This window comes from Neomonachus schauinslandi, chromosome 15, assembly GCF_002201575.2.
Source record: "Neomonachus schauinslandi chromosome 15, ASM220157v2, whole genome shotgun sequence".
Classification (NCBI taxonomy): domain Eukaryota; kingdom Metazoa; phylum Chordata; class Mammalia; order Carnivora; family Phocidae; genus Neomonachus; species Neomonachus schauinslandi.
The window spans coordinates 10,780,832-10,803,963 of record NC_058417.1 but is presented as its reverse complement, the minus strand read 5'-3'; the positions used below and the strand labels follow the sequence as shown (position 1 = coordinate 10,803,963).

General features: G+C 55.4%; 1 protein-coding gene across 5 annotated transcripts in view; it reads left to right on the top strand.

Annotated features, from left to right (window-relative positions):
- Positions 1–21,914, top strand: part of EPN2 (epsin 2) — an 80,260-nt gene extending 58,346 nt beyond the window's left edge. For 2 of the 5 annotated variants that reach the window (XM_021694782.2, XM_044921724.1), the window contains 6 exons: positions 353–445; positions 1,419–1,593; positions 15,492–15,665; positions 16,266–16,352; positions 18,266–18,481; positions 20,427–21,914. In XM_021694782.2, the coding sequence (XP_021550457.1) occupies positions 353–445; positions 1,419–1,593; positions 15,492–15,665; positions 16,266–16,352; positions 18,266–18,481; positions 20,427–20,725 (1,044 nt within the window). In that variant the 3' untranslated portion in view covers positions 20,726–21,914. Of the gene's footprint in view, positions 1–352; positions 446–1,418; positions 1,594–2,386; positions 2,465–15,491; positions 15,666–16,265; positions 16,353–18,265; positions 18,482–20,426 lie in introns of all 5 variants that reach the window. The other 3 variants (XM_021694779.2, XM_021694783.2, XM_021694784.2) reach the window with 3 other exon arrangements.
- The last annotated feature ends 1,218 nt before the right edge of the window (positions 21,915–23,132 follow it).

The window sequence follows — 23,132 nt, the reverse complement described above, 5'->3', positions numbered from 1 at the left end:
CTTTTGTATTTTACAAGGAGACGTGTTGCTTCTATAATTAGAATTACAAAGCCATTTTCATTGTAAGATAAAAGCATTGTAGAATACGTGTTCCCTTTCCCCGACTTGGCCGTGCCTGTGCCTCCCCCCGCCCCCCGGTGGGACCCCAAAACCAGGGAACCCACACAAGGCAGCAGGGAGGGGCAGATGCGAGCCCTCTGGGCTACACTCGCAGGATAGAAGAGTAACTATTTTACGAGTTGTTCTCCCATCTTCCTTTGCAATAATGCGTACTCTGATTTGCCCGTCCTGTTCCTGGCGCATTGCTTTGTTCTGCACAATGATGTCATTACAGTCCCATTGTCCTCTTCAGGAAGAACGCCTCAGGCGGGGTGACGACCTCAGATTACAGATGGCCCTAGAAGAAAGCCGAAGAGACACGGTTAAGGTTCCAAAACAGAAGGAGGTAAGCGCCTCACCGGGAAGGTCAGCGTTAGAGCCCGTCCCACCATGGTTGCCGAGCGTCCAAGCCTAACCCGCAGAGCACGGCGCCTTCTCCGCCTTCTCGTGTACTCCTTTGTGATGAGCACGAGTGAGGGGAGGACCTGATTGAAAACACCCCCACCTGGTGCCCTTACTCCCGAGACCAGCCTGAGAAAAGATGGGCACAGGTGAGGGGCCTCCGTGGACCAGGGCCTCAGTTTCCTCCCCTGTAAACGAGCACAGTGGTAGCCATGTGGTCAGGTGACTGTTACATGAGCCAAGTGTCCCGTGCTTTGGGACAGATTCCTGGCACGGGCTAAGGCTCAGTAGTGCTGGGCTTCACTGTATCATCAGCCTTACCCTGCACCAAGCTGCCCGCGTGGGGCCCTAGATGACCAGGACATGGTTCTGCTCCCAGCAAGTTCCTCCAGTCACAAGATAGGCCCCCCTCCCCCACAGGGCCCGGGGTTCCGGTGGTCTCCCATGTCACGGTGCCACGGGATCCCTGACTGCAGCTCTGGTGGCCGTGGGAGCGGGAGGGCAGGGCAGGCCCCGGGAGAGGGGGCCCTGGATGATGGCTGGCAGCTGGGGGGGACCGAGGTGGGTGGGTGGGGACAGCATTCTGGAGGGACGCTGCAGCCCGGGGAAAGCCTGCGTTATCCTGGAAAGCCGTGGGGGCTGTTTGCAAGTGGGTGGGGCATTGGGCCCAAAGCACACAGCTCCGTGTGGGTGGAGCCTGGGCTGGAGTGGGAAGTGGTTAGTGGGGTGGTGGGCCGGGTGGGGCCGAAGATGGGAGGAGATGGGGCAGCTCAGTTTCCTCCCGGCCCCGTCCAGAGGGCTTCTTGTCCCAGGAGGCGCGGACGTTATATACGGTATATACGGCTAACAGCTAACTTGTGGGTATTTGCTGTAACTGTAGCAAAGTAAAACCTGTCCCCTTCTCTTTGTCTCAAAAGCATGGCTCCCACCCACAGCAGACCACTCTGTTGGATTTAATGGACGCCCTCCCCAGCTCAGGCCCTGCTGCCCAGAAAGCAGAGCCCTGGGGCCGGTCAGCCTCAGCTAACCAGACAAACCCTTGGGGCGGGCCGGCGGCCGCAGCCAGCACTTCAGACCCCTGGCCACCGTTCGGTAAATACCTGCCTCATTTGTCTCCCGTGCCTGCCTGCTGGATAGGGCCGAGCTGCCTGCTCTCTCTCACCTGGTGGAGGTGGGAGTGGGGCAGGTCTTTGGTGGTGGTTGCCCGGGATTCCCCAGTCCCCGGATGTAACGTCTGGTCGGGTCCTCCTGAGGACTGTGGTACAGTGCTTTCCTGTTTTGAATGGTTTTCTGCTTTGGTAGAGGGAAAGCTGACTTCCTCTCTGCTTCCCACACGCATCAGAAATGCCTTGTCCCTCCTCTGGGACATGAGTCTGGTCTCTTGGCCTCAGAATTGCACCCAGCACCCCAGGTTAAGAAACCGTAATACACAGCATGAAACCTCTCAATCAAGTTGCTGTAACTAGGCGTAGCCGGAGATTAGGATGTACGTACTATGATTGCTGATGAAAGGATGCATTTACTGTAATTCTTCTTATTTGTTACTTAAAGCAACAGTAAGTCCATTTACTGGGTTAAGTGGATATTTTAAAGTTCTGTTTAATGCCAAACGTAAGAGAATCTGTGGGAGGAGATTTGCAACATGAGTGTGGGTAGAAATCTTGGGCATAGGGGTTTCCTGATCGCTGGACACAGGGCTTGGCCTGCGGGCTTGGTGATGGCTTCCAACCCAGCCTGCTGCTTGGGAGGCTCCCTCTGGGTGCTCTGAGCCCTGCCAGCCAGGGCTGATCTGTCTGGGAACTTGCAGTTGTATATTTTATGGCAGCTTGCCTGTATCTCTTTGGGGTCTTTGTTTCCCCAACCTGGAACCATCTTTTGTATTCAGCTCGGTTCCCTGGATGTTTGCCGAAGTGTACCAAATGCCAGGCTCTGTCCTGCTATCCAGGGACCCAGACACAAACAGGTAATGGTCCTGCCTTCAAGGTCCTGGGCAGATGTGGGCAAGATGGGGATACCAGCGTCCTGGGACGGGGCTTAGTTCAGGAGGCTGGTGGGCATGAGGCAGGCGTCTTGGAGCAATCTGCAAGGAAGAGCAGGAGGTGACCAGGCCAAGAAGAGGCAAGGGTGTTCCCAGAAGAAGGCTGGCCTTGTGAGAGCCTGGGGGCACGCAGTGGTTTGGTGGGCAGAGACAGGCCATGGGGAGCAGGGACGTGGGGTCAGGGCCCTGCCCACTCAGGGCTTGGCAGCCGTGTCCAGAAGGCCGTGTCAGCCCCAGATGTCCTTTGGAGATGCAGTTGGCGTCAGGGACCTGGGCAGATCCCCAAACTCTGTTTGGCAGGTGCCCTCTGGGCCTTGGGGCAAGCTGCAGGCCAAATGGCCTACAGGTCTCACTCACTGAAAGCCAGAGTCCCATGGCAGCCAGGAGCTTGACGGTTCACGTGGTCCATGGCCTGTGTACTGTGGCCCCAGGGAGCTTGTGGGCTAAAGTCTTGCTGAGCATACATGGGGATAGTGAAGGTGGTTCTGGAAATGCCACCTGGACCCCTTCCAGACAGTGGCTTTTGACTTTTGTGTTAAGTCTGAAAAATAGTTGCTCTGTAATGTGATGACCACCTTGAGTTGTGGGTAGGATGTTCTTCAGGAAAGACTCTCAATCCCGTTCAAAGTTGTATAATGGGTCACGATGCAGACGGGACGTTTTTCTAGTGGCCAGGAAAGCAAGCAGTCACCCTAGAGCCAGGTGAGTTTAAGATTATGCTGTCAGTGGCTGATGGGAGGTGGTTGGGGTGGGGCCTGGGGGGAGGTGGGAGGGAGACAGACTTTCACTGTCTCCCTTTTTTTAACTGTTTGACTTAACTTTACTAGGGGTGTGCGTTACCTGGTCAGGAGAGACCAGATTTCAGTGAACCAGGTTATTCCTCCCTTCCTCTGGCTGGTAGACAGTGCTGTGCCCTGGAGCTGGTCTTGGTGGAGCCAGACTTTAACCTCAAGGGGTGCTGGGGAGTCTCCTGGTGGGTGAAGCGGGGCCACCTCCAGCTGTTGGGGTTCTCACAACCTGCACGCAGCAGAAACCGGGAGCCAGCCGGAGACAGGGACAGAGCCAAGGAGAGGTAGCTGGAGCCCAGTGACAGCTAACCATCGCACCCCACGCGACGGCAGACATGTTCAGTAGTTCGTAGCCATCCACGGTGTCGTGCACCCCTCACTGTTAATCCCAGGACGTTTCCGTCACCCTGGGAAGAAACCCTGTTCCCACTGAGCAGTCACTCCTTGTTACCGCTCCCTCCAACCCCTGGCACCCACCGGTCTACGACACCCTGTCTCTGGATCTGCCTGTATCTGGCTGTTTCAGATACGTGATGAAGTCAGACATGATGTGGTCTTTGTTCCTTTCACTTAGCTTAACGTTTTTAAAGTTCATCCATGTAGTTAGCATGTGTCCCTACCTTCCCTTTTTTGGCTGAATAATATTCCATTTTATAGACAGACCACATTGTGTTTAACCGTTTAGCAGTTGATGGACATTTGGGTTGTTTTCACTTTTTGGCTACTATGAATCCAGTTTTTTTTTTTTTTTTTAAAGATTTTATTTATTTATTTATTTGACCGAGAGAGACACAGCGAGAGAGGGAACACAAGCAGGGGGAGTGGGAGAGGGAGAAGCAGGCTTCCCGCTGAGCAGAGAGCCCGATGCGGGGCTCGATCCCAGGACCCTGGGATCATGACCTGAGCCGAAGGCAGACGCTTAACGACTGAGCCACCCAGGCACCCCTCCAAATTTTTTTTTTTTTAAGACTTTATTTGAAAGTGAGAGAGGGAACACAAGGAGGGGGAGCAGGAGAGGGAGAAGCAGGCTTCCCCGCCGAGCAGGGAGCCCAATGTGGGGCTGGATCCCAGGACCCTGGGATCATGACTGAGCTGAAGGGGGACGCTTAACTACTGAGCCACCCAGCTGCCCCTGAATCCAGTTTTTTAAAGAGAAGATTGAAACCTAAATTTCTGAAATCTATTTTTAAATGTTGACAGTGAATTTTAAAAAATTGGGAACATGGTTGGGGCTGATGGAATCTACAGGTCGCCAGCGTGGTTCGTGGACCGCTAGTTTGCCATCTCTTACCTCTTGCCCAACCCAGGGCCCTCTCCTTGGTTCTGACACACTTGGCATTTTATCCAGCGACTTGGGGAGAAAACGGGACACCAAAGCCCAGAGAGGCTGCCCATTCCTCTGGGGCCACACAGCAAGTTAGGGGCAGGTTCAGTGCTTATGGTGCCTAATCCTGGAATCGTCATGCCATCTTGGACTGCTGCAGAAACCCTCTGTGGCCGTACATGTCCTGGAGAAGTCACCTCAGAGTCTAGCATTGAGAGGTAACCAGTGCTAACATGTTAGCTTCTTTGCTTCCTGTATTTTCTGGGCACTTGTTTGTACACAGTTGAGGTCATACTGTGTATACAGTTTTGTAAGTAGATAGAGGTGTTTCCGTTTGCACTACGTGATGATGAGCATTAGGGGCCCCAGTGGGATGGTGCTGGGCTGGAGCACTGTCACCCAGCCGCCCGTGGCCGTCCCCGGAGGTGGTGGCGCAGGTCTAGCGCTCCGGCTCTCCGCAGCTCTGCAGGAGATGGCCTCGCAGCAGCTCCTGGGTGCACGGGAGCCTGGTCACAGCGCCTTCCCTTCCGTCTTCGGAGCCCGCCCTGGAGCAAGACTTCCCGACTAGTCTCTAGGAAAACCTGCTCGGGTGTGTTTTCTGGGCCACCCCATTGCCCGGAAACACGTTCATCGGTCTGAAAGATGAGAGAGTCTCCGCCCAAGCCCTGGTAGCTGCGCCCTCTGGATGAAAGGAACACTGTTTTGAAGGCCGCTGTTTGTAGTCAGCCCTGCCATTTCCAGTTCTTTCCAAGCGGCACTGGGGGCCTTGGGAGGAAGTGCCGAGGGCTGAGAGGGGGGCAGTCGAGCCCCCCAGGTCAGCGGGGCACTTCCTCCTCTGTTCCAGAAGCACAAAGCGGCCACCTGGTAAGAGAGGGGCCCACAGCCTGGGGGTTCAGAAGGCCTTGGCTGGTGCGCGCCCGCTCGCTGCCCGGGCCGGGACAGGGGCCGGCTTCCGCCCCGGTGGCAGCAGGTGGTGCTGCTGGTTTTTTGGTGACCCCCACCACTCAGTTCTCTGACCCCACCATGTGACGGCCCCCCCTGTGCACATGAATATTCATATGTGAGGCTTCGGGGGAGCCAGGCTGGCGGGTGAGGGGCTCCGGGACACGTGCTCCCTATGAATGGGCCCACAGAGGAGGAGGCCGGAAGCTGCTTGATCTTTCTGCCCTGGGTTCCATCCTCCTTTGCTCTCATTCACTCCCGCTTTCAACAAGCATTTATTTATTGGGTCTGTGGCGTGGCCCGGGCCCTGTGGAGGCCGTGGAGGACAGAGCACAGAGGGGCCTTGCAGCAAAGCTACTGTCCATTCATGGGGGAGGAAAGTGGAGCGCCGGGCCCTGCGGCCTGGCTGTCAGCAGGCGTTCACTGGGGGGGGGGGGGGGTCTGCCAGGTCTGCCCCCACTGCAGCCCGCTTTCCCGCAGGCCAGCTTAGGTGGGCGGTCAGCACCCGTGGGAAAGCCCACGTAAGCCCACGTTACCTGTCTCCCCCAGGTTGGTTTGAGGAGAGCGGGGTGCCATGGCATGTAGCCTCCCCTGACTTGTGGCCCCCCGTGGAGCAAAAAGTCAGCACGGTGGCCTGAACGCACGTAGGTCCCCAGCCACCACTCGACGCTCACCGAGGCCGAGCTGCTTATCCACAGCCGTCTGGAAGACTGGCCAGGGTTTGAACCAGGGGCATCTTTCATCCTACATCCAGAGCCCTCTGAGCTGGGACCGTGCTTTGTCCGTAAGCGTGGCGCCACACAGGGGTGGGGGTGCTTTCTGGGCCCTTTCAGGCTTTAGGGTTCTTGGCCGGGCTGTGGGTTTTGTTGTTCCGGCGGATTCCAGAAGGGAAGCGCGGCCTGTGGGAAGTAACGGGAAGGGTCAGAAGAGGCGTGGCGCCAGCCCCAGACACAGCATGACAATGACAGCGCACGCCGTATATACGGCCTGGTGTTCGTGCAGGAAGAGCGCTTCCAGAACGATGGCAGGACTTTGTTTTGACTCTTACTCTTCCATGTGTATCAGTTTGGGGGAAACCTAGTGTGTTTAGACCCTCGTCGTCTGAGAGAGGGTCTGGATGCGGGAGCAAGCCCTGCTTTTGCACACGGCACAGCAGGTGTGCGGTTGCTGAGGGGCTGGCTGGCTGGGTTCCCGCGCCCGCCTGATCCTTTTTACCTTGTGTCCTGTGGGCCACCTATAAACTCCTGTGTGCTCTTGAACACGTGGTTCAGATGTCGTGCTTGGGAAGACACAGTCCCCCTGTCCACGGGACTGTCTCACCCGATCCCATGGTCACCGGCTGCCCGGGACCCCCATGCTGATTGCAGTAGATACATTCTTTTTTTTTTTTTAAAGATTTTATTTATTTGACAGAGAGAAACACAGCGGAGAGGGAACACAAGCAGGGGGAGTGGGAGAGGGAGAAGCAGGCCTCCCGCCGAGCAGGGAGCCTGATGTGGGGCTCGATCCCAGGACTCTGGGATCCTGACCTGAGCCGAAGGCTGACGCTTAACGACTGAGCCACCCAGGCGCCCCTTATTTTATTTTATTTTATTTTATTTTATTTTATTTATTTATTTATTTTTATATGACAGAGAGAGACACAGTGAGAGAGGGAACACAAGCAGGGGGAGTGGAGGAGGGAGAAGCAGGCTTCCCGCGGAGCAGGGAGCCCGATGGCGGGGCTCGATCCCAGGACCCTGGGATCCTGACCTGAGCCGAAGACTGACGCTTAATGACTGAGCCACCCAGGCGCCCCTGCAGTAGATACATTCTTGTTTCTCTCTCAGAGGCAGGACTTTCGGGCCTGCTGAATGCTGGCCAGGTGCCCATGTGTCCGAGCTGGTCCTCCGATGGTGGCCCCCACTTCTGAAAAGACTTGGCCAGGCCCCGGAGTGCTGCAGGAGCTCAGTCGCTTTCACACATCCCGGCTGCCCATTCTAGGCACTTGGGGAGCTTCTAAGAATCCAGATGCCCAGGCCCTCCCAGAGTCTGTGTGTGTGAAGGGAGGAGACAGTGTATTTTCCTAATATCCCTGCAGCGATTCCTCAGGACAGCCACAGCTGAAAACCACTTCTCTGGTGGCCTCTGAATGGCATGGTGAGTGAAGCAGTGACAAACCTAAGGTGTTGGAAAACTGTGCAGCGTCAGAGATTAGGGGCGGCTCTTATCTGTGTAGGTTTCTAACGCTTGAATTGGACGTTTACCCAGAATCGTCCAGAAGTGGTCACTGGACTCCAGTGTTCAGAGATGCCTCACTGGAGGGAGTTGAGCATAGAAAGTGCAAAGTCCCTTCCAGCCCTGGGGTTCGGGGCTTCCCTTCAGCCCCCACTTAGCTGTTGAGCATCTTTCGTGTGTGAGGCTCAGTTCTGAGCTCAGGGAGCAGGAGCAGTGTGGGCCAAGCAGAGCCGCCCCTGTTCTGTGAATGTTCGCTCTGGCTGGGGAGACAGATTCTCACGTGAGCAAGAGCGGGGGAGAGTGCCTTGTGAGGAGCTCGGGGCTGGTGGGTGGCCGTGGGATGAGGTAACGTGCAGGCTGCAGGGTGGGGATCGTGCCCTCTCAACAAACACCCCCCACCCCACCCCTCCACACCCACAGCCACCTGGGGAGGCAGTCTGTCAGGAAACTACCCTGCAGACAGCTTCAGTAGAGATGGGGAGCTCTGTCTTCAGGCCAGCTTCACCCGTGGCTCAGAGATTATCACCAGGACCCCACCCGCTGGGCCCTTTTGCCCTCTCCCCTCTGGCCTCAGTAGCCTTTCTACCATCAGGGATTTGGGTGTGGGGTTCGGTAGTTGGCGGACTTGGCAGGTTGACATTAGCTGGTGGAAACCCACCGTCGTTGCCAGAGCAAAGTCAGTTCCACTCGGCCTGGGACTGGGAATAAGCGAGGGGGTAAATCTCCCAAGGAGAGTCGGGGTGTCTTTCAGGAGAAGCGGGAAGGTGACCTGGACATCCCCTGACGGGGGCAAGAACAGGGAAGGACAGTCGCTCTCCCACGGTGCCCCGGTGGTCAGGGCTGCACGGGAATGCGCTGAGACCCCCAGCCCATGTCCTCCTGGTGCAGGTGTGAGCAAGGGGGATGTCGACCAGGGAGTAGGCGTCACCTGACGTGGGCTCCTTCAGTTCCCATGGTTGCTGGCGAGCAAGGGGAGGCTGCGGAATGTGTGTTAACACCCCTGTGCTCACAGGGAGCCAGGAACAGCCTGGCCCAGGTCTTCCTGTGGACCCAATCCCAGGTCTTCTCCACTGCATCCCAGCAGCTCTGAGCACACGACCCGTCTCTTCTCCTTACAGTCCTGCTCTCTCCCGGACATGGTTTCCACCACATTGTTCGCTCTAGCCTTGACGCAGAACCGAGGCCCCGTGAGGCACTTCATGTTGGGGCATAGCAAGGGCCTGTCCCCACTGTGTGATTCCAAGCTGGGACCAGTGTCCTGCTAGGCCCCTTGTCATGTCCGGCAGAGGTGGGCCTGGGGAGAGCGGTTGCCGTCATGGGGACATGGCTCTGTGTGAGATTCTGAGAAGACCGGGACAGAAAGGTCAGAGCAGCTTCTGGAGGGAGGCGGGTGTTTCTGGAGGCCTCTGGAGGGTTGTGGGTTTGAGGCGGCTGCAGCAGAAGTCCCTAGTCCACACAGCAGTTGACAGGCTTATGTGTCCCCGGGATGGTGGGAGTGCACGCTGCATGGCAGAATCGGCCTTGGCCCGTGTCCAGCTCTGAGCGTTAACTGTGGGTGCGGTGACAGGTCTGGGAAGTAGCTGAGGTAGCCCCGTCCTCCCCTTCCCTGTGCCCCTCCCACTCGCCGTCAGCCAGACGTGAAAAGACAGTCAAGGTGGCGGCTGATATGGGCTCGACAGGCCCACTCTAAAGTCACTCAGCATCTCAGGACCAGAAGAGATAAAGCCAGCACAGTGGTAGAACTCCTAGCAGAGGTTCATGTTTCTGAAAGTCAAGGGCCGTCCTACCCGCATGTCCATCCCTGCCCACGGCTACTCGGGCTGCTAAGAGGGGCATGCCTGGGAATGGCGCCCAGGGCCGTGGGTCCTCCTGGGAACCTGGGAGCATCCCCTGTCTTCTCTGAGCCTGGCAGTCACCGCCCTTCCTGTGGCCCTCTCTGAGCCGTGGAGCTCAGCCAGATTGTCCCAGTTGCTACCCTCCCACTTCCCTCCTACACTCCCCTGCGCCCCGCTGCAGGTCACAGCCCTCGGAGACACTGAGGCAAATGAGTGCTCTGAAAGAAAGCTGAGCGGTTCCAGGAGTTAGTGAAGGCAAGAAGAATGGGAAAATGGAGGGACGTGGAGGCCCAGAGGCCTCAGGCGGTGGACATGCCCTTTGGTACGTCTGGGGAGCTTTGGGGAGGTCGGTGTGGCTGGGGAAGTGCAGAGGCAGAATGAGGACATCTAACACACATTCTCTTTGGAGTTTCAGAAGAGTTTAGATTTGAAAAGAGTGATTCGGGGTTTTTAGGTTCACGGCAAGGAGCCACTTCTCAGATCCAGGAAGCCTAGTGAATCATAAGCAGGATATAATAAAAGAACTTCCCACCTGGGTGCATTGGCAGGAGACTGCAGAGCCCCAAAGGAGAACATACTAGACCCACGGGGGGCAGACGGTCCATGGAAAAGGGGCGGCAGGCACGTTGGTAGCTGACCCGTCTCAGCATGGATGGAAGGTGCCAGAGGCCCGTGGGGTAAGGTCTTCCGGGGGCTGGAAGAAAAACAGTCCGCCTTGAATTCCTTTCCTAGTGAAATCCTCTTTCTTCCAAGAACGATGGTAAAATGCATTTTACATCTTGAAACACCAACAAAACAACCTGGATCTTCCAGAATTCTATATTCCTTGAAGGTATTCCTTAAGAAGGAAGGTGTAAAACGCGACATTTCCAGGTAACAGAACGTTCCCAGCTTCTAATCGAGGCTTGGGGGTTCTGGGTATTCTGGCTCCAGCCAGGAGCCGGCCGGGAACCATGCAGGGTCACCTCAGTAAGCAGGAGATGCTCATGGTGCCTGGTCTCCTAAGAAATGACCGGGGTTTCGGGAATTCTGTGCCAGGAACGGGGGTGTGGAGACCAATATGTATACTTCTTATCATTTCACCAACAGTAGTGAGAATGTAACAGAATTTGAGCAGCACGGCTCATGAGGTCGTGGATTTGTTGTTCTCAGTGACCCGAGCACACACGTTCCAACTACTGACAAAAACTTGATCGTGTGCTGGACATAAAGTCTAGCAGCCTCAATGCGTTTCTGGAAATTGGGAGCACCCAGAACACATTTTCTGACCACAATATCCTCAACAACAAAAAGAAAACTAGAAAAACTCGGTACACTTGACACTTGGAAAACCCTCCTGAAATCTTGAGTCAAAGAAGAAATTATAAGGCGAACCAGAAACGTTGAGAACCAAAAATAATGAGGTAAATAGTCTTACTTCAGAATTCGTGGGGCACCTGAAACAGCAGTGTGAGGGCAAGTGACAGCATTGCCACCCAAATAAAGTGGAAGAAATGAAATACGGATAGGAACAGAAATTCATGCATTAGAACACAGACGCATGATAATATCCACAAAGACAGATGTTGGTAATTAAAAAGTAATAAAACAGACCAATTCCCCGGCAGGATTAATTTTAAAAAATAAGGGGGGCGGGCTGGGTGGCTCAGTCGGTTAAGCATCCAACTCCTGATCTCAGCTCAGGTCTCCATCTAAGGGTAGTGAGGTAAAGCCCCACGTTGGGCATGGAGCCTGCTTAAAATAGAATAAAATAAAAAATAAAGAGGAAAGGCACAGACACTATGAGAAATGAAACACAGTAACATAACTGCCAAGATTTCTGGTGGAGTAAGAGGCTGTTTGATGTACTCTGTGCGTACAAATCTGAAAACTTAAAGTAGATAAATTTAAAAAGAAAACTTAGCAGAGCTAACCAGAGAACAATAGAAAACCCCAAAATAGGGATAGTGCTATAATCATTAAAGGCATTGAGTCAGGACTTAAAAATCCTCCCCACCCCACAATCCACCCAGAGGGCTTTGCCGGCAAATTCTAACACCACTCAAGAAAACAATTCCACCTTTATACAGACTCCTTCAGAGGGTAGGAAAATGGGGAGTGTCCCTCCTGGTTTTATGAGACTAGCATAACCTTAACACCAAAACCAGGCAGGACGTACAGTGTGAGAACAGACCTGCCAGGCCACCCCCACTTAGGAGTACAGACGCAAAAAGCAAAGAAACAATTGCAAATCCAAAATGAAAAATATACAAATGGTATCGTACATCATGAGAAACTTTGTTCGCAAAGAGCAGGTCCTTAGAAGACCTATTCATGTACCATATTACAGACCGAAAGAGAAAAATCATGCTGTCATCTTAATAGAGACAGAAACCCGTTCCAGCTATTCATTGCAAGAGTCTTAGCAAACTTGGAGTGATGAGGAGCTTCCATGACCTGATAAAGGGCTTCTAGAAGGAAGAAAGCCTGAAAGTGGTAAATGCTAATGTTTTAATGTAAAATGTTGAAAACAGATCCTGAAGAGCGAGACAGAGACACTGACTATGCACAGTTGTTCTTTACGTTGGGACTGGTGGTCCCACCCAGCACAGTGAGACGGGAAAAAGAAAGAAAAAGTATAAGGACTGGGACAGATTAGGCCATCATCATTTGCAAGTGTTATGATCACGTACATAGACTATCCAAAAACTTCTCGAGTAACTCTCTTATAATTAAGACGTATTAGAATTCTAAGAATAAATAATTTGCGTGAATTTTAATTATTAGACTTGAGAGTTTAATAAGATTGTGGGCTGCAAGAATCCGTGTATAAAATTAAATGTTTTCTGCATACAATAAACGAATAACAATGAAATTTTAGAAATATACCAGTCCCGGGATGCTGGGTGGCTTATTTGGTTAAGCGTCTGCCTTCAGCTCAGGTCATGATCCCAGGGTCCTGGGATCGAGCCCTGCATCCAGCTCCCTGCTCAGGGGGGAGTCTGCTTCTCCCTCTGCTGCTCCCCCTGCTTGTGCTTTCTCTCTCTGTCAAAGAAATAAAATCTTAAAAAACACACACACACACACACACACACATCAGTCCCTAGAGATAGATTTTACAGTTGTATGAATGAATCCCTTAGGGAAATAAAGGATAAAATAAAGATTTTCACTGAAATCTTTCACTTAAATCTTCACTTAAATTTCCTCTGATTTCTTTTTCTTTCACTTAAATTTTCACTGAAATCTTTCACTTGAAATCACTCACTTAAAGAAGGACTTGAGTGGACAGATGTCCTGTGATTTTGGTTTTTTGGAAGACTCACTGTTACAGTGATAACTTACTTCAAATTGATCTGAGATTTGGTGCAATTCTGATCAAAATACCAGCCAAGTTCTTTTTTATTATTATTATTTTTAAAGATTTTACTTATTTACCTGACAGCACAAGCAGGGGGAGCGGCAGGCAGAGGGAGAGGGAGAAGCAGGATCCCCACCGCGCATGGACCCTGATGTGGAGCTCCATCCCAGGACCCTGAGATCATGACCTGAGCTAAAAGCAGACACTTAACCTACCAAGCCACTCAGGCTTGGAAAAAAAAAATTTTTTTTTTTTTAACTTGGCAAGATGATTTTAAAATGATTATGGAAGAGCAAGGGCTTGGAAATAGCCACGATACTCCCAAGGAACAAGACCAAGGTATCAGGTACCAGATAGCAGTTCTTCTTAGTTCTGATATCTGTGAGGATAATCCAGAATGCACAGCGATGGAAACAAAGGGGTCAGTGGATCAGAACGGAGAGCCCAGGAATGAATCTGTGAAGCCGTGGCTTCTGGTGGAGGCGGCAGCGTGTGCAGGTCAGTGGGGAGAGAGTGGCGCCAGTGTGACTTGTTCGGGTAGGAAAGGATGAGATCGAATCTGTATTTTATGCCATATGCAAAAATCAATTGCTAATGGAGCAAATATGTGACCGCGCAAGGCAAACTGTAAATCTGTTAGATTTGCTAAAGAGGGAGACAGTTGAGGTGTCGGGAAGGCTTTCCTGAATGTCAGGAAAAGCACAAATTAGAAGGGAAAATACTGATAGGTTGCACCCTGTTCAATTTAAGAACGTCTCTCATCCAAAGCTACTTAAGGAGAGTGAAAAGAAAAGCCGCAAATTGGGAGGTAATTTCTTTGCTTTTGTAACCTAAGTAAAACAGTATTCACAGTGTGGTAAGAAACTCTCAAATCAAGAAGAGAAAGATAAACACCCGCAGGAAGGCAGAGAAAGCCTGGGATGGGCACACTATAGGGGAGGAATCACGGAAGACCCGTAAGCAAATGACAAGAGGCACAGCCTCATTAAGGAACAATGAGATGCAAGTCAAAACAGCCAGGATGGGGCACCTGGGTGGCTCAGTCATTAGACGTCTGCCTTTGGCACGGGTCATGATCCCAGGGTCCCGGGATCGAGCCCCGCATCGAGCTCCCTGCTCAGCGGGAAGCCTGCTTCTCCCTCTCCCACTCTACCTGCTTGTGTTCCCTCTCTCGCTGTGTCTCTCTGTCAAATAAATAATCTTAAAACAACAACAGCCAGGTGACCTTGCACGCCCACCAGATTGGCACGCGTGGAAAAGTGAGCAGGAAGCATTAGTGAGGTGAGGGGGCAGTTGGCTGGAGCCGGACTTGCGTGCACGCAGCATACGTAAGCACAACCGCGCGGAGACCACCCTGGAGTCACTCGGCAGACGGGGCAGGGAGCCCCGACCCGAGGTCCTCACGGGTACGAGCGCACCCAGACAGGAGAAGAAAGAGCAGCACCACAAAGGCAGAGCCAAGCCAGTGCCTTCGGCAGACTGATCAGCTGTGGTTCCTCCCCAGCTGGAGTGGAAGGTTCTAGGGCGGTTAAAGGGAACAGGTTTCAGCTGCACATCAACGCAGGTGAACTCTCCCAAATACGGAGTGAACAAAGCCGGTCACAAAGAACGTGTACAGTGTTTCCGTTTGTATACGGTGAAGAAAGTAGGCACAGCTGATCAATAGGGTGTCTAAAGGTACCTCTACAGGGTGGGACCCGAGGAAAGATCAAGGGAAGGGCGAACACAAAAGTCACGAAGATCAGGGTGACGGGTGCCATGGAGAGGGAGGCACTTTTGCTCCCGGAAAGGCAGCCGTGGCTTTTAAACATCGGCTGTGACCGTCCTCAAAGAAAGGCAAGACATGGTTCGCTTGTGTACGCACTTAGCCCGAGTAATGCCCGCGTCTACACGTGACAGATGAAAGGTCCACACAACGGGAGCGAAAGCTGGGGTGCCTTCCGTTAGGTGCGCTCAGCTGTTCTCTGTTTTACCCTTCTAAAAAGCCAGTTGTGACCCCCTAAATTGATTTGTCACTCACTGTTTGAAAACATGGGCATTTGTCGATGATTCCTCTTCATGTTGTCCTCCTCTGTTCTGTTCGCCCTCTGTCAAAAGCAGAAACCACTCAAAGCAGGTGGGGACAGGGTGCGTCCGGGGGCCTGCGCCCGAGCAGCGGATGCCTGGGCAGGGCTCGCTCTGCGGAGGAGGCCGGTGGACTCTGGGGGGGCGGGCTTGAAGAGGCCATGTGCGGCAGGCACTTGGGAAAGTTCTCGGCTGTGTGCCGTCTGGTACCCTCCCAGCAGGCCCTGCGCACCCCCCAGGGTGGGAACCCCAAAGGCTGTAGGCCCTGGCGTTCAGCTCAGTCTAGCTTCGCTGGCCTGGGACAGCACCCTTAGGGTGGCGGCCTGTCCTGACATGGGGCACACCCAGGTGTGGCTCACGTGGCCCAGTGCCCTTTCCTTTCTCACCCCAGCTTTCCAGAACTTTCTGAGGACGTAGCTGAGCCTACCCTGCCTTCCTATAGGTGCCAAGCCAGCTGCCTCCGTGGACCCATGGGGCGTGCCCACTGGCACAAGCACACACTCCGGGCCCAAGGGCTCAGACCCCTGGGTGGCCCCGCAGCAGCCTGCCCCCAGTGCCGGGAAAACAGCGGATGCTTGGGCCGCAGCCTCAGCCGCCAAGCCCGTCTCGTCCTCTGGTGAGACATCGCTCTGCCCAGGCCCTGAGAGCCCCTTTGGCTGCACTGCTGTCCCCTCTCCTGGCTCCTCGGCATGGGACCTGTGGGTTTGCCTGCACTTGCCACCCTTGTCACCTGCAGCCTTTGTCCCCAGTCGTCCCATTCCCCCTCCGTGCCACAAGCCCACCGTGCATGGTGAGATCACAGGCCTTCTGGGCCCCTGCACCTCCGTCCAGAGGGAGCTTCCCAAGGGGGCCTGGGCAGGCTACGCTCTAGGCACTCCTTCCAGTAGCTTCCTACAGGTGCTATCCAGGTCTCTAAACCCGGCTCAGAAGTACCCCCCCCCGCCCCGTGCATTAGTCCCTCCTTCAGTTTGGGGTGGGGCTGGTGGCAGGCTAATGCCCCCACGCGAGGTTCCGGGAGGCCAGGATCCTTGACCCGGCCCCCTGCTAGACCATCGGGTGACCCCGAGCTGCCATCTGGCTCTCAGTTCTCCCCCAGGAGCAGGGGTGGAGATATGTCCCCTGCCTTCGGCCAGCACCCCCCAAGGTTGTAGACCGGGAAGCAGAATTGGGGAAGTCGTGATGCACCCGCAGTCACCAGCCTCTTGTGTTCACCCAGGGGCCTTTGATCTCTTCAGTAATTTGAATGGTACAATTAAAGATGACTTTTCTGAATTTGACAACCTCCGGACTTCAAAAAAAACAGGTATGTGAAGGTGGTCGTGGTTTCCATAACGTTCTGTGCATTTGACCAGTCCAGTTATGGCAGAAATAATCAGCTTTCAAAACCTCTCAACTTCATGCGTTTTCTTTGTGTTTTGATCTTGGGAGCCTGTAAGTGGCTAGTTGCAGGAATTCACACATCAGCAGTGAAAAGTCATGGGGTTGAGATTTTCTTTCACCCTCTCCTGGTGTTGGGCGCGTGCTTCCTGTCTCGTTCACCTCTGTGTCTTGGCCCTGCCCCCAGGCCCCTCGTGGTTGCTGGCACAAGCCCCCTGCCCTGGCCTCCCCAGCCCAGCCGCCCCATCTGAACCACTGCCTCCATATGCCTTCCTCCTCCCAACTTCCCAATCCCCACGGTGCCCCTTTCCCAGACGGTCCCAGCTCTGGGCCTGGACAGGGCGTCTCTGCCCCCACTTGATCACCCCAGGCTGTGGCTCCCTCCCAGCTCCTGTCAGAGCCCCGGCCCAGTGCCCCCAAGATGGCAGGGCTTCAGGGTGGGGTACAGAGAGACCGGGCCGGGGCGGGGGTGGGGGTGGAGGCCAGAGGCTGGGGACGGAGCCAGGCTGCCACACCCCCCAGCCACATAGAGCAGCTTCTCTCCTTTCTCTTTCCTCTCTCTGCTTCTCCCTGTGCCCGCCCCCCATCTCCATCTGCCCCCCACCCCCTCCTTCTCACCTCCTCCCACCACTTCCCCCAGCGGCAGCCACAGGCCTGGCTGGCCCCCCTGTCTAAGGTACGAACAGCCTGGCACACCTGACCACCCCTCGGCCCCCTCTCAGCTCAGGGGACCAGAGGCAACTTAGAACGCGCTGCTTCTTGGGGTCTTTCTTTCCCTGCGTTAAAGAAACAAAATTCCGTGCGTTTCCCCTGCAGGCCAAAGTGCCACCTAACAGTCCCTGCCCACCCGTGTGCGCCTCAGCGAGAAGGCGGTGTGGCCTTGTTAACAGTCCTTCTGTACACTTACAAATTATTTACCCCCAATTCTAGAGCTGTTTCCATTGTAGAAAATTTGGAAAAGTTTATGGAAGAAAACAGAACTCCTCTGTAATCCTCCCTACTCCAGCCGCTATGTTTCTTTCCAGCATTTTTTCTGAGCTCTGTTTACAGGGTTTTTTTTTTTGTTCAGCTCATACTGTCAGAAAGCATCGAATCCTGCACCCCGCCACCCCCCACCCCCGGTAGAATAACGGATTGAAAGCATTTTCTCGTGATGTTAAAAATTCTTTAGAAAATATCCATACCTATGGAATACCTTGTATCGCTCAGCAATCACGGATTTGAACTTTGCTCTTGGGGAGCGTGCTTTCGGTGGATTGCAGGTTTTGCCGAAGTAAATAACGCTGTGGTGAACATCCTTGTGCTTGAGTCCCCGTTGCCATCTCGCATTATTTCCTGAGACTGGATTCCTAGAAATGGGATTACCGAGTGGAGAGTATGACCATTTTTAAGAACCTTTAACCCCCCTGCCACGCTGGCTGAATTTTTAAAAACAATTTTTCTTCTCTGTCAAGAAATTCATGTTCATTGTAGAAAATTGACAGTGAAAACACACGCGAAACATGCACTGCCCACGGCTAGCCCGCGGCCCCAAATATCATCTTAATGTTTCTGGAGGATCGTGCCGTACGCTTTGTTTTCCAGCTTCTTCTCCGTGACGTGACACGGTCCTCTTGTCGGGAGGCCTCCTGTCCCCGCACTCTGGGTTTGGTTACGCGACCGGGGGTTCTGTAAGCTGCCCCGTGGCTGACTGTCCCTGGCTGGGTCTGTTGGAAGCACCACTGCAGCGAACATCCCCGTCTTCTGCGTGGCCACGCAGGTGTCCCCCGGAATGTCTGTGTCTCGCTCGGGTCGCCCCCCCCCCCCCTCACCGGGCCCCTGTGTGTCCTTGTCTTGTAGCTGAGGCCGTGGCCTCGCCACCGTCCCAAAACAACGGAACTACAAGCCCCGACCCCTTTGAGTGCCAGCCCCTGACCGCCGCCTCAAGCAAGCCCAGCAGCGCCCGGAAAACACCCGAGTCCTTCCTGGGCCCCAACGCGGCCCTGGTCAACCTGGACTCGCTGGTGACCAGGCCAGCCCCGCCGGCCCAGTCTCTCAACCCTTTCTTGGCACCAGGTATGCTCCCTGTGCTTGTCTGCCCTTGCTGACTGGCTTTGGGGCCGGCCTCAGGCCCTGACCTCTCCTCCGGCCTCTTGGGGCTCCTCCTGCCTTACACAGGAGGCATGCCCGGAATGCCTGGGCCTCTCCAGGGCCTGGGGAGAGGGGGGGCGCGAAAGCTGACGTGTGGTTGGGGGGATGGGTGGAAAACAGCTCCTCCTCTCAGCTCTCAGTGGAGACCACTGAACAGAAGCTGCCCTGGCCCTGGTGCCCTTGGCCGGGGAGACCCTCCAGCAGGCACCACTTCTCGGTCAGCTGGGGAAGGGCAGTGGCGGGGTGAGGAAGAGCCGGGGTTTGCTGCCCAACATTTCCCTTTGGGGGGGGGCCATTTTCCAGGGGCCCACAGAGCCTCACTTTAGCCATTCGAGATGCCAGATCCTGTCTTTCCAGGGCTGGGAACTCGCGCTGCCATCCCCCGTATCCATTCTCCCTGATGCCAGGCTCTGTCTAAAGGCCTGTTCTTCACCCTCAAAGGCTCTGTGTGGGCTGCAGGATAAGCCCCCCAGCCCTTGCTTTAGAGTCCGGGGCCGCTGGGGCCATGTGCTTAGACCCTCGGGGGCGCTGAGCTCCTCACCCCTGCACGCTGTGCTCCCCCTGCCCAGAGTGCCCTCTCTCCTCTTTTCCAGTGGGAGATCGGTCATCCTCAGCACCCAGCCCAGACAACTCTCTCCCCCTGGGGAGTGTCCCCCTCCCAGATTGTCCAGCAAGGCCTTGGGCTCCCCAAGGGCCGGGATGTGTCACATTCAGGGCGTTCAGACTGAGACCCTCCCTAAGACAGCGGAATCTGCAGCCCAGGGCCATAGCCTCTCAGAGAACCCTGCAGAGAAGGACCCCAGGACGTAGAAGAGCTGGGGTGGGGTCCTTAGGGCAGAAGTGGGATATGGAGTGCCTGGGTCCTACCCACCCCCATGGTCCTGAGATGGGCGAGGACGGGGTTGCTCCTCGCTCCCTGGGTGGAGCTGGATCCGAACCCAGTGTCTCAGCCAGGCTGGCTTTCCTGTCCAGCACCCCGCCATCCCGCCCCGGTTGCGGGGGGGCTCCTGGTACCTCTGAGTTGGCTCAGCTCTGGCAGGGCTGATCTGCAGGGGTACGAGAGGGGCTGGTGCGGGGCTGCCCGGCTGTGCCCTCAGCAGGGCCTTCCTCCTTCCCCCCTGCCCCCCCGCCCCGGGTGGGATGGAGTGCGGGCAACGTCTCCTGGTGGTGACTGGGGGCGCCCCGCAGCAGGCAGCCTTTGTGCGCAAGGGCTGGGCTGCTTTGGAGCCTCTGTGCTGCCAGCTCGCGGGTGTTTTGGCAGAGTATCAGCACACGTTTTTGCTAAAAGCTCGGGAAAAAGGCTTGATGGTGTGTGATAAATTCTGGAAACGCTAGATAAGACAGAGCTGCATCCGCTTCTTGACTGCAGGGCTTCTCAGAGCCTTTATTACACCAGCCCTTGGGTCCCAGGGTCCAGGGTGGAGACAGGCAGTCAAGCCTCGTGCTGAGGTCCCCAGCTCCCCCTTTGCGCCCCTCTTTCCCGGACACCTGTGGTCCCGAGCTTGGCAAACCGAATAGGGGAGCGGCACCTGGTGTTTGCTGCTGAGGGAGTCCTGGGGCGCCGGCTGCGAGTAGGCACAGTCCCAGCACTGCCCGAGTCAGGCTTTGTGACTCCGGACTAGTCACTTGGCCCCGAGCGGCCTTCGTGTCCTCATCCAGAGGCCGGAGCTGCAGCCGGCGGACGTGCAGGGCGTGCGGGGCGTGCGTTGGCTGGCGCCCGGGCCCTGCAGAGCAGCCGGCCCTGGGACGCACCCTGTCCCCAAAGGGGCAGACGCCGGAGCACACGTGCTGCTGGTCGCCACCGTCTCCCGCCCTTGGACTTGGGGACGGCTGTTGTTCTGACCCTACCACTGCCCCTCCTCTCCCCCAGGTGCAGCCGCCGCCTCGGCCCCTGTCAACCCCTTCCAGGTGAACCAGCCCCAGCCGCTGACGCTGAACCAGCTGCGGGGGAGCCCCGTCCTGGGGACCAGCACGTCCTTTGGGCCTAGCCCAGGTGTGGAGCCCATGGCTGTGGCCTCCATGACCTCCACGGCCCCACACCCGGCCCTGGGGGCCAGCGGTTCCTCCCTGACGCCGCTGGGCCCCGCCTCGATGAACATGGTGGGCAGCGTGGGCATCCCCCCCTCGGCAGCTCAGGCGGCCGGCACAACCAACCCTTTCCTTCTCTAGTGCCCGGGCCTGGGACCCACCACAGAGCGAATGCCCAGAGCCTCTGTGCCTGAGGACGCCGAGCAGGGACTCTCGATTGTGGACTGGTGTCCAAGAGTGGGGGTGGGGGGTGGGGGGATGTTAGGGCTTCCCGGTCCCGGCTGCCTGATAAAAGGGTTGTCTTCCCAGCCCCGACCCTCAGACTCCAGCGGCGGCAGGCCTGCTAGACGTCAGACACAGCACGTGGGTCTCCGCGCCTTCCGAGGCTGCCCGCCCGCCTGTCCCCAGCCCACCGCCTGCTGCCCGCGGGAGGGGCCCGACCCGGCCTGGTGGCCTCCCCGCTTCCTCCCGAGCGCAGAGATCCTGGTCCTGCAGATTGGCCAGCTCTCTGGCGCCTGGGATGAGGCGGGAGTCCTCAGCGTCGCCCTCGCCCTGAGCCTCAGCCTGAGGGCCTCTGGGACGCCGCCTGTCCCCCCCCCCCCCCCGGCCCCCAGCCCTAGCGACACCCCAGGCGGTCCCAGGTGTGGACAGAATGAAGCACCGACTTCACGAGACGCTGATCTTTTCGGGGAAGTGGTTGTGCATATTTTATTTTTCTTTGACTCGTGTGTGAGTTCAAAGTAACCACCACCACCGTGGAACAACTCTTGAATTAAATCCACTAGAGCAAGCTTTAAACTAATCTGAGCATAACCCTGCCACGTGGCTCTATGCTTATGTACGTTTGCACATGATTTGTTTAGTACAGTTTCATATTTGAGTTTGCAGAATTATCTAATAGTCTTTTTTTGGCTAATATTTTTATAACGTGGTTCTTATTTAACTGTCTAGTTTTGATAGAATTTACCAGGTCTGGCTGAATTAAGATATTGGCACGTGTCATGTGAGTGGTTTAAACCCTCTTATTTATGGTTTAACTCTAAGAAAATTTAAATAGGAAGAGACAAAAAAATGCCTTATAAAAAAGAAAACTAAAGCAAATTCTTTATAGGGAAAAATACGGGAATTTGATTACATAGAAAAGATGATGTTTATTTAAAAAAAAAAAAAACCTACAACAGCAACAACAACAAAAACCCAGCCTCCAGTTGCCTCTTCCTTTCTTTTACTCCCTGTTTTGGTGACTTACCAAACGGATTGACCTGCAGCCTTTTGGGCTAGATCCAGAGAGAGGCTATTTTTCTTACTGCTGCACCAACAGCAAGTTAAAGAAAAAAAAAAAATCTAATGGATGAATGTGACTCACTGGTTTTTATCAGCCAGTTCCCTTTTGTAACTGAAGGCATGCACGGATCAACAAGGACTTCCGCTTCCAGTGGAAATCTGAAACGGAAGAGGCATCTTGAAATTTGTGTGTCTGTGATCTCCTCTGTCTTAATCCGCACTCAGGGTAAGGATGGGGATGGCGTGGAGACGGCATCTGGGGGCTCCCCAGGGACGGCCTCCAGGCCGAGACGGGTGAGCGGCCAGGGCCGGCCCTGACCCACCCACCTGCTGACTCCAGACACACACTGCAGACTTCAAAATAATCATCTCTTGTTTTGGAGAGGCAGGAAAAATAAAGTCATTCTCACATGGATTTTTAACAAACAGGCCCTAATATTACCTCCCTCTCCCAACTTCCTCCTCTCCTCTTGCCCTACCCACCACTAGAAGAAAAGTATGAATTCACGTAAGGGAAAGACCAGAAAAGACGCAAATCTCCCCAGGGAAGGGAAACCGACCCCACACCCGATAGGCCCCTATCCTGCGTCCGGTCAGTTCACCTTGCCTGGTGGGCGCTCCGGTCTTGCTTTCCACTGTGGACTTCTTCCCCCTCTCTGGCCCCCCCTCAACTCCAAGGGCAGCCGACCCCCTGGTGTTCCTCCACCCCATCCCCTCGCCCCGCTCCCGGAGGAAACTGCCGTGAGCAGGGCACAGGCCTGGAGGGGAGCAGGCAGAGTCCGAACAGCCTTCTCCCGCCTCTCCTGTTGCCTAATTTTAAAAGCTCACCCGTGCTGCTCCCCAAGGCTGTCCCCCTGGAGGAGCCACCGCCGGAGCTCCTGACCGGCCATGCCTCCGCCAGAGCCGGAGACCTGGGGCTGGACTGTGGACTCCCGCCCGCTCTGGCCTCCTCCGACCTGGGCGAGGGTGAGACAGGCTGGGGCCCCGGCAGGTCGCTCCCCCGGGGAGGTGCTTTCACTCACATGGTGCGGGCCTGGACCCCTGCACAGGCCAGTAGACCAAACCTGACTACTGGGTCAGTGATTCTTTTATAACAGTCAAGAGCCCTTCGTGACTTGACTTTGAGGCCCCAACATTCTAGCCACTGGGCCGCCAAGGCCCCAGAAGACCCCCCGCACCCCCTTCCCCCCCCCCCCCCCCCCCGCCACCCCAGCCCAGGCCCATCCCAGGCGCCTTGTCTCTGTCGCCTGCTGCACTGATCATG